The sequence below is a fragment of the Rutidosis leptorrhynchoides genome, chromosome 3, assembly GCF_046630445.1.
Source record: "Rutidosis leptorrhynchoides isolate AG116_Rl617_1_P2 chromosome 3, CSIRO_AGI_Rlap_v1, whole genome shotgun sequence".
Taxonomy (NCBI): domain Eukaryota; kingdom Viridiplantae; phylum Streptophyta; class Magnoliopsida; order Asterales; family Asteraceae; genus Rutidosis; species Rutidosis leptorrhynchoides.
Window position 1 is genome coordinate 3,023,065 of NC_092335.1, and position 10,821 is coordinate 3,033,885.

Sequence of the window (10,821 nt, forward strand, 5' to 3'; positions counted from 1 at the left end):
TATTTAGAAGTTTTTTATGTACTCCAATTATTATGTATTTACTTATTATCACATATGAAGTCATAAAGAGAGACATTTAAAAATTTAACGGTGAATTGTAAAGGTAATATATGTTTTAATATTATGAATCGTACTACAATATGTAAGTCTTATAATGTATTTTGGCATCATTTGTTAACTCATTTAACCACATTTAGTAAACTTTTTGTTTATATATAGTTTTATGGTTAGTACATATGACCCGAATGTGCAGATTTCCATGGTGGCAAATAAAATATATGCACAAAATTCTACTTGACCACTTGCATAATGGGGCCAACATCAACTTTCACTTCAAATTTAATATGTTTTCAACTAACTCTCCCCATGACTCTAACCATTCGGAACACGAATTTAAAAATTGTGAAATTTGAGACAAGACGTGCAACGCATGGACATTGACTCCTAGTGACTAATAAATAATTATTTATTTTCCTTGAATTTAGCTTTAATCTTGGAGACTAAGGTACTTTGAAAACGTGTATGGATCGAGTTTCTTTTTGGTACAACAAAAAGACAAATGAACCAATTACCTTTTCCTTTTTCCAACTCATTTCCACTCAGTTTCCCATTTTCCTTCTCCTTGTAACTCCATATATACTCAAAAAATCAACAACTTCTCAATGTCACCTACGCAATTTTCAATTAATTTTTATTTTTACTATACAAAATTCATTTATTTATTTCAATTAATTTGTTGAGTAAAGTACAAATCATCATGGTGAAGCTAACATTAGTTGCAAGGATGAATGATGGATTGCCCATTTCACAAGGACCGATTGACGATCGAGATCAAGATTACAACTTGAAGAAACACGCAGAGTTTTTGATTCATGAAATCTTCATGGCTTCATTGCCACCTTCCGCCACCACCATCTTCCTCCATCCACGTTGCTGCTTCAAGTATATATATGTTACACTTTCCGCTATTATAAGTCCAACTTCACTCCTTTAATTTCGTCCAACAAATAACTGTTCACATTTCGAAGAAAACGAGTATTTGAAAAAGACTAATACTTATTATTGAATGGCCTCTAACTCCCAAAGTTCAAAAATAAAAATTGAAATGCCATCTAGACATTCATATTGGGACGAATTTCATATATGGCATTTAATTATTGTTAATTAGTTAGCAAACATTGATGCATGTTTAATTTCTGTTCCAATGAATTGAAGCTACACGGTGAAGAATGGAATTTGCTTCATTACTTTATGTGATGTTTCCTATCCAAGAAAACTTGCATTTCACTACCTTGAAGATCTGCAAAAGGAGTTTGAAAAGTTTGATCAACAACTTGTTAACCAAATAACCCAACCATACACCTTTCTCAAATTTGGTAACTATATATATAGTCTTTTGATATATGGTCTAGACTAGAGTAGATAGATAGGTCTCATAATCTGAAATCTGAAAGGACCAACATAAAGTAAACAATTTGATATATTATGTTATCATATATATCATATCATGAGTAAGTATTACGGAGTATTATTATTTTGCGACTCGCAGATAACGTTATTCGGAAAATCAGTAGACAATATATCGATACAAGGACTCAAGCGAATTTGTCTAAGCTAAATGCTAACCACAAACAAGAACTCGATATCATTACTGAACAAATGGCAACAGTTGTGGAAAGAAGAAGGAGATCAGGTAAGTAAATTCACTTCAACTACTCATACCAAAATAAATTAAGTGTTCCTTTCCATCAGTTTAGTATTAATCTAAAATATATATATATATGCATCTGACCAACAATTAATTATGAAAATGGGATAATTAATTCTCTGTTTTGTGACATTTTACCATCCATCCTTAGATATCATGGACAGAATGATGAAAGCACATAAAAGTAATTCCCCCGTGTGGGGATCCAAGACTCTAGAGGTACGTATATACTGCATATATATTTTATTTTTATATTTATATTTAATTAATATTTAATAATTTATGGAATATGGAATAATACTATTTGCAGCTAACAAATATTTGGCCTATTTAGCTACTCTTTTTGATGTCGAGAATATGATTATTTGTTGTCATTACAGATTAAAAACTGATCACTTTATGTGTCACAGGTCATTGCAGTGAAATGGACTCCGATCACAGTCATTATTGTTCTTACCGTACTTCTTTTGTGGAGCAGCTTCAAACTTTAGAGCATTAAAATATAACTGTAAAGTTCAACATATTCCCTAACAGAAGAAATCCACTAACTGCAAGCTTGGCCTTAATTGGTAGAACATGAGAAAATGTAATTAGTTTATATGCACATAATAATATATATGTTTATGTTTATGATGAATGTTGGATATTTGATTTCATGTGCAATTTTTTTTAAACTATGGACCTGAATATGTATATTTTGTTACAAATATATGAGTGGTATATTATATGTTTACGTAGCTTGTGAAAAGGTGCTTCACAACACTATATGTCCAAAGTTATCTTGTGGTGAATAATGAGATATCGTGCTTCAATTTGAGGTTTTTGATGTTGGATTTAAAGGAACATAAGTGGGTCCGTTTTACACCCAACCCGCTGGACTGTTTTGAGCTTAACCGCACAGCTTAAAGTGGGCCCGCGAGGTATGTTTGGGTATGTTGTGATCCGCGACCCATCAGGATAAAGTGGGTCAAGTTTGGGTTTGGTGTGGTCTGACCCATGACTCTAACGACCCAACCCGTATTTAAACCGGCCGTAATTTTTTTTCTTTAATACATTAATATTTAGGTCCCAATAATATCCTTAAAATAAGCTAATGCACAGCGGAAGATTTCTTTAATACCTGAGAATAAACATGCTTTCAAGTGTCAACCAAAAGATTGATGAGTTTATTAGTTTATCATAATCGATCATTTTCATCATTTTAATAGACCACAAGAATTTCATTTCCATTTCTCATAAATATACGTCCCATGCATAGAGACAAAAATCATTCATATGGTGAACACCTGGTAACCGAAATTAACAAGATGCATATAAGAATATCCCCTATCATTCCGGGACATCCATCGGACATGATAAAAAAACATCGAAGTACTAAAGTATCCGTAACCATGGATGGGGTTCGTTAGGCCCAATAGATCTATCTTTAGGATTCGCGTCAATTAGTAGATCGGTTTACTAATTCTTAGGTTACCAAGCAAAAAAGGGCATATTCGGCTTCGATCATTCACCCATATAATGTAGTTTCAATTACTTGTGTCTATTTCGTAAAACAATTATAAAAGCGCATGTATTCTCAGTCCCAAAATATATATTACAAAAACATTTAAAAATGGAGCAAATGAAACTCACCATAATGTATTTTGTAGTAAAAATACATATGACGTTATTTGAACAATGTAGGGTTGGCCTCGAATTCACGAACCTATATCATTTGTGTATATATATTAATACACATAATTGTAATCGAGCATATTTATATATTACTAGTGATATAAATGTTATAGTAATAATTTATATATTTATATTTTAATATTATAGTATTTACATATTAAAAGTTTGGTTATATAATATTTATTATATCATTACATTAATAATTTTAATAACTAATATTTATATTTGAATTATCATAGAGAAAATTGCGCGGATAGTCCCTGTGGTTTGTACCAGCCAGTATGGATAGACAAAGTTGCTGTTTTGAGTGTGGATAGTCCTTGTGACTTAAAAGCGGAGCAAAGATAGCCCAGTTCACTAACGCTGTTAACTTTTTCGTTAAACCTGAATCATGTGCCAAACATGTGAGGGTATTTTTGTCATTTACAGGAGTTTCATCAACTCAATTATTTATATTTATATTTATTATATAAATAGATATAAATATAAATATAATTTAATTATATATTATATATAATATATAATTATATATATTCACCTAACTCATTTTCTTTGCTGGATATCATTTTGCTAATGCTTCAACAAAGAATACATGTGGTTCATACATGAATACATGTAAAGATGTGGTTCATACATGAATACATGTAAAAACAAACACAAATCAAGATTTGTAAATCCAATTTTTGAAGATATTATGCAACTGAACGAGGGTCGGTTATTGCTACCACCAACACAACACCGCTAACCACCACCACCATGATTCACAATTATCGGCGCAGATCCATTAATTCATCACTGATACTGTAAATCTGAAAAATTCATCATCGGCTTAAGCTCTTCTTCTTCTTCAACATTCGTCACCATTGCAGCAGCAGATCTGAATATGATGTTGCCAACAAACCTGGTAGTAGAAGATGAGATAATTGCAAATTTTGATTTTGTCACCATATTCACAATAGCAGAAGCAGATCCATAGATTCGAAGAAATATATTTGATTAAACTCACCTATGAGTGATTCGGTTTTCGTTGTCGGAACCATAACCAACAATGGGTTAGACGGCGGTTGTCGTTTCCGGAACAGTGATTATTCCTCTCGTGATGAGTGTTTGTAAAATTAAGTAGTATTTTAGAAAAAATTAGAACTAAAAAAGTTGTATGTGTATCAAAGTTGTTCGTGTTTAAAACCCCAGATCTTTGTTTGTGTTTCAGTTATTCTTAATATCTTGGGTTTTCATTTTGAAAGCTATTTACATGGTGGGTTTAAAGTAATAAAGAGTTTAATTTTGTAGCTTTTATAAATCTGTAAATGTTTTTATTTTTATTATGCAGAAGTAAAAAGAAAGTCAAAGAAAAGATGAAAGAGGAAGAAGAGTAGGGCAAATTCCAAAAATACCCTCACATGCTTGGCACATGATTCAGTTTAATGAAAAAAGTTAACAGTGTTAGTGAACTGGGCTATCCTTGCTCCACTTTTAAGTCACAAGGACTATCCACACTCAAAACAGCAACTTTGTATATCCATGCTGGCTGGTACAAAACACAGGGACTATCCGCGCAATTTTCTCATTATCATAATACATTTATTAATATAAATGTGGTAAGTACCTGTTAAAATATTTTTAATACATAATTTATATCAATATGTTTAAATATTCAAAGTTTTTAATATGTTAATATTTTAAGTAAATACAAATTATATAGTTATATGAAAACGTAATATATTATATTATTAATAAATATTTATATACTTGTTAATATGCCATTTAAAATATGTACTTATTTATATATACAAAAAATTATAATCAATATATATTGTATTTATTACTAATATTTATATATAACAAGTTATATACTTAGTTTCCATTAAAACCATGTTCATAGAGTTTACTTATTCGTATATGCATCTTTTTAAATACAATTTTTACATCATTACATATCTATACTTCTACGTATATCGTATTAGTATTTATTATACATATCGTGGCTATATCCATAGTATTATCTTAATATATCATAACTTTAATCATACCTAATACAATCACAATCATATATTATCTTATACTTATTTTAGTAATCATAATAATTATAATAATAACAAATAATAATAATAATAATAATAATAATAATAATAATAATAATAATAATAATAATAATAATAATAATAATAATAATATTTAGTGATATTACTTAATATTAACTAAAATGATAATAATAATAATCATATCCTAATTTTTAACATAATAATAACAATTTATAATAACAATAACAATAATAATAATAATGAAAATGATAATAATAAAAATAAAGGTTTACAACCTTTGAAGAAAAGCTAAAAAAAAGCCACTGATGGGGCTCGAACCCGCGACCTCTTGTTCATCCCACGACACTCCTTACCACTCATCCAACTCTATTTTTCTGATTTAGTTGTATTCTAAATATACTTAACCCGACTGGTTTCGATTCGGCCCAACAATTCAACAAACACAGCCCAACAATTCACGAGCCCAATTATATAAATCGGCCCAACACCTAAACTAACATTAATTCGACCCATGATCATAAACATACCAGCCCAAGAACAAGTCCACGTTATTTTTCTTAAACTTAGGATTCGATACAGAAATTATAAGCCGTCACTAGCTAATCATGTATCCGTCCCCCATCTCCTTCATCATTCTAGTCGTCGTCATCATCAGCTTTTCATCCTCATCATCATCGATATCATCATCTTCGATCAACATCATCGTTGTGACCAAATCATAACCGTAATCATCTTCTTAATCTTCATCATTAACATTAATCATCATCAATGTCGACTGTATCATTGTGATTGTTGCTGTATTCGACATCATGCTTCATCGTAATTATCACTGTATCCATCATCATCATTCGTTAACCATCATCTTTATCACACGTTCATCATTAATTCGTAATAATCTTCACCTCGTTATTAAACTGTAACACCCTCGAATCGGGGCCTAGGTAAAATTTACCTTTTTACCCTTTATGCGTCTTTATGTGTTTTAGGCGTTTTTAAGTGAAATAAAAATTCCAATAATTATTTATGAATTATTTATATTTAATTGTTAGTGCAGTGTGTTCGTTATGTGACAAGGGTCACAGAACTTATTTGTTTATAAATTTTGGACCTCGTTTGGGTTACTTAAGTGGTGCGTAATATTTCAGTAAACTAGTAAATACCCGTGTTTTACCGGGTATGAGTTTAAAAACCCACTTAGAGAAATAATATACAGCCGTGGTATTTCTAATTCCATTTGATGGGTTCTATTTCCTTCTTCTTGTCTGGATCGAGTAACACACACACATAACACTAAAACTAACAAAATTAGAGAAGATGAAAATGAAGAGGTAAAGTGTTAAGTTTTAATTGTGGTTTTACTTGTTCTTCTTCTCTCTCGTGTACATCTATCCACACACACATGCACCCAACAAACCCTAACACAAATTGAAGAAGATGAAGATGTTTATTCAAGCTTAAATCCGTGGTTCTTGCATATCTATCATTTATTAAAGGTTTGTCTTCTTTAATTTGGGGTTTAAGTTCATGTTTTAGGGTTCTTGAGGAAAAAAATGATGAAATTGTGATTTTATTGATGAATCTTAATTTTCTTCCATGGTAACTTGTTAGATGTTTGCTTGATGAATTATACATGTTAGAAGCACTGAATTCTTGCCTTGTTCTTGAAAATTTAGTGTTCTTGATTAAAATAATAAAATAATAATAATAATAAATGTGCAAATTGAGCTTGAATCTTGGAAGTTATGTGATGCTTAACTTGTGGTTTGTTTGCTAGATATTGTATACATGTTAGTGCACTTCTAGGAACCTTATTTCGTCAAAAAAACAGCCCGAGAATCGAAGTGCGAAGATGAAACAAAGCAAGGCAGCAGCGTGAGCTGCTGCTGCTGTGTTCTCTGCTGCTACCGCAGCTCTACTAATTCTGTTTTCGGCAGCCGCTGCTGCCGGTGTGCGGCTGCAGCTGTCGCGGTTGGTGGTGGTTGTCGGTTTGCGGTGGTTGTCCTTTTTGTTGGTTCGTTGACCCATTTGGACCCCGAGCCGTTCGTGCAAATTTAAGTGGGTATGTTATGCCATTTAGTCTTTGATTTAGATGTTTAAATTATTTAAAAATGTATATAAGCGGATATACATTCGGTGTGCATATATGTGTTTAACCCGACCCGTTTATATTGTTTGTGAATTTGTTAATTAGTCAAAACGGCTCGAATTACATCTTTTGGGGTTTAAAACCCACTTTTTGCTGCTGCTACTGTGCAGCTCTTGCTGTGCTGTTTTTGTTCTTCCAGCGCGGCGCGCTGGCTTGGTGGCGTGGCGCGCAGCTTGCTGCCGCCTGCTGTCGCCGCCTGCCGCTGTTTTCTGCTGCTACTGCAGCCTGTTTTCTGCTGCTATGCAGCTGATTTTGCTGCTGTTTTTGCAGCCTGTTTTGTGGCGGTTTGCCCCGTGTGGCACGCGGCGGTTTCTCGTGACCCGAAACTCGTTGCCCGTACTTATGATTTTGTGGTTTGTGTGTTATTTTCCCGTTTTGTTCATGACCCGTCCATACGAAGTTAGACATCTCGTATATGTGTATATATATGTGTGTATGAATATTTATGTATGCATATATATGTTGAATACTTGTTTACTAGCGACCTGTTTCTATGACCTTTGTGAACTTGCAAGTCGACCAAAATAATCAAAAATCATAGATTTTGGGGTCGAAACCCGGATGGACAGCAGCTTCTGCTGCTACTGTTTTGCTACAACATTTTGTAGCTGCTGTTGCAGCCCGTTTTGCTGCTGTTCGCAGCCGTGGTGCGCAACTAGTTTGCCCGTATCTTTGTTTTGTGGTTCATGTGTGTTGTTTGATCGCTCGTGTTGCTCATGACCCGCTCGGTTGGACATGTTTAGTGTATATATATATGTATATATATATATATATATATATATATATATATATATATATATATATATATATATATATATCCGTAAGTGTGTATATATTTATACAAATATATATAAGTGCATGTTGTATTGTGATATATATATATATATATATATATATATATATATATATATATATATATATATATATATATGTGTGTGTGTGTGTGTGTGTGTATATATATATATTGTTACGATGAGGCATGATTCATATATACATGTTTATATATATATATATATATATATATATATATATATATATATATATATATATATATATATATATATATATATATTTATATATATATATTTATGCATATTGTATAAAGTGGTAGTATTGTATATATGCATATATAGTGAAATATAGTTAGTAAATGTGATGTGATTTACTAACTTGTTCAGTATTTGTTCTCAGGTGATACTGACGAGGAGAAGACTCGGTGACATTAGACTACTGAGTTTTGCTGGCGATTGGTGAGTGGGTCTATCTCCGAATAGAGTTTGAGTAGCAAGACGTGCTACTGTTGTTTACTCTATTTATTAGATTAGTGTTATATCCGATTGCCATGTTTAGATAATGGTTAACAGAATTATTACATGTTGATGATATTGTGTGATATTATGTGCACTGTGTTTGACGCCAGCCGGGCCTGGGGAGGCTGGGGACTCATAACCAAGCCTAGGGAGGTTAGAGTCCGTATGAGGTCAACCGAGCCTGGGGAGGTTGGGTCCAAAGGCTACTGATTGTGGAGTATAGTTTGAGTGACGCACCCCCTGCGTCCGAATGACTATACTGTGAATCGAGTAGCGAGGACTATCGGTAGACTCGAGCCCGATCAGCTAGGAGTCGTGTGCTCGTACAAGCCGCTGATCCTCATATTGTCGTTATATTTGTTTGTATGCTGTTAAGACGTTAGCATACTTTTATATGGTTGCTGGATTGATGCTTAGACTTGATCCGTTAGATAGATTCCATTCACTTAACAGTTGTGCTAATCCCCCACATTTCCACCCCTTGCAGGTTCAGTACGATTGCACGTTAGATACCAGGGTGAAGATGGGATGCGGGATGATATGTTTGACAAGTCGAGACTCTGATGTCGTGTCTTTTGTTAATAGTGTCTTTGCTTAACGTAACACATGGTTTTTATATATGTAACGGACTTTTAATATTTGACATGATATTAATGTAATGTAATACAGATGTCGTTTGTATTACGTGTCATATTTTATAAACAGGACTTCCGCTGTGACTTTAAAAAAATAAAAAATCAGGGTGTTACAATTGTGGTATCAGAGCTTGGATTTGGCAGCATGATCACGGAAGTGACATGTTCCCAAATCGTGTGTTGAGTCAAACATATCTTGGGGGATGGGTTAAGTGAATGAGATATGTATAACATTGTTAGTTGTTAGTTACTAACCCGTGTTATGCTAAACTTTGGTGTGAGATGTTGTGCAGTACATGTATGGTTGATAGTGACGGTAATGTTGTGGCCCCCAACGCTCCTGGAATAGTCAGAGCTGCAGAGTACAGATGTGTATCAGGTAAAGAATCTCCGGGATAGATGTCAGGGTTGTAAGGACAGTTATCGAAGGTTCAGGGCAGGTAATATAGGTTAGAGTAGTAAGTGCGGGTGGACTCAGATTCTGTACCTTGAGATCAGACGGTCTAGTCAGTGTCAGGTGGGTGTTCAGTTTCTGTTTAGATGTAATCGTGGTGGGTAATATTTCTCAGTCACTGATGATGCATCCTCGGCAATAACTAGATAGCAGTACCATTATCTGATACAGAAGCATTTGTCACCAGTAATAAAAAATAATAATAATAATAATAATAATAATAATAATAATAATAATAATAATAATAATAATAATAATAATACTAATAATAATAAAGGAAAAGATTCCATTGGAGAGACTTTGAGTATTTGACCTCTTAGGTATTCCGGGTTAAATCAATCAGTAATTTAGGAAGTTTAGTGGATTTAAGCAAGTCGAAGGATCAAGATGAAACGATACATGTTCTTTGTAAAGAGTATGGTGTGACAGGTATAGGTCGCCTCACTTTAGGTTATGATTTCCTTCTGACGGTAGGATGTGTGAGGTGTGGTAAAATGGATTAGAAAGTTTAGTTGCCACCCTTCAGAGGCAGTTCTCGTTGGATCCGTCATTGTACGAGATTGGGAGCATCTTGGTGTTCGACAAAATCAGAGATAGAGTTCTGGGGCGGGGTCCAGGGCACAGATTTTATCATCCGGGTAATCTTCTGCTCTTGTGGATGGACAAGAGAAGGAAACCCATAGTGGATACAGTTAGAGCATACCAGATGTGTCAGAGGCTGGTGATACATATGACGACTCGACTGACGATACGTGTTTATTACATTTTTGTAAATTTTATTATTACAATTGGTAATTATTGATTGCATGTAGTAAGTCGTCATTGTGGATATTTATGCTAGACATTGTTGAT

The 10,821-nt window shown here is 33.3% G+C and overlaps 1 protein-coding gene across 1 annotated transcript; it reads left to right on the forward strand.

Annotated features, from left to right (window-relative positions):
• Nucleotides 1-682: 682 nt before the first annotated feature.
• LOC139895656 (25.3 kDa vesicle transport protein SEC22-1) lies at nucleotides 683-2,435 on the forward strand. Its single transcript, XM_071878182.1, has 5 exons — nucleotides 683-942; nucleotides 1,216-1,376; nucleotides 1,550-1,693; nucleotides 1,860-1,927; nucleotides 2,119-2,435. Exons 1-5 carry the CDS (start codon nucleotides 758-760, stop codon nucleotides 2,197-2,199), a joined length of 639 nt encoding a protein of 212 aa, XP_071734283.1. The 5' UTR covers nucleotides 683-757; the 3' UTR covers nucleotides 2,200-2,435.
• Nucleotides 2,436-10,821: the final 8,386 nt, after the last annotated feature.

What these genes read in the sequence shown, in the direction of transcription:
- LOC139895656 (XM_071878182.1), top strand. Translation starts at nt 758, where the DNA reads ATGGTGAAGCTAACATTAGTTGCAAGGATGAATGATGGATTGCCCATT. An exon ending in CATCCACGTTGCTGCTTCAA is followed by an intron (nt 943 to 1,215) that starts GTATATATATGT and finishes AATGAATTGAAG; the next exon opens with CTACACGGTGAAGAATGGAA. An exon ending in ATACACCTTTCTCAAATTTG is followed by an intron (nt 1,377 to 1,549) that starts GTAACTATATAT and finishes TGCGACTCGCAG; the next exon opens with ATAACGTTATTCGGAAAATC.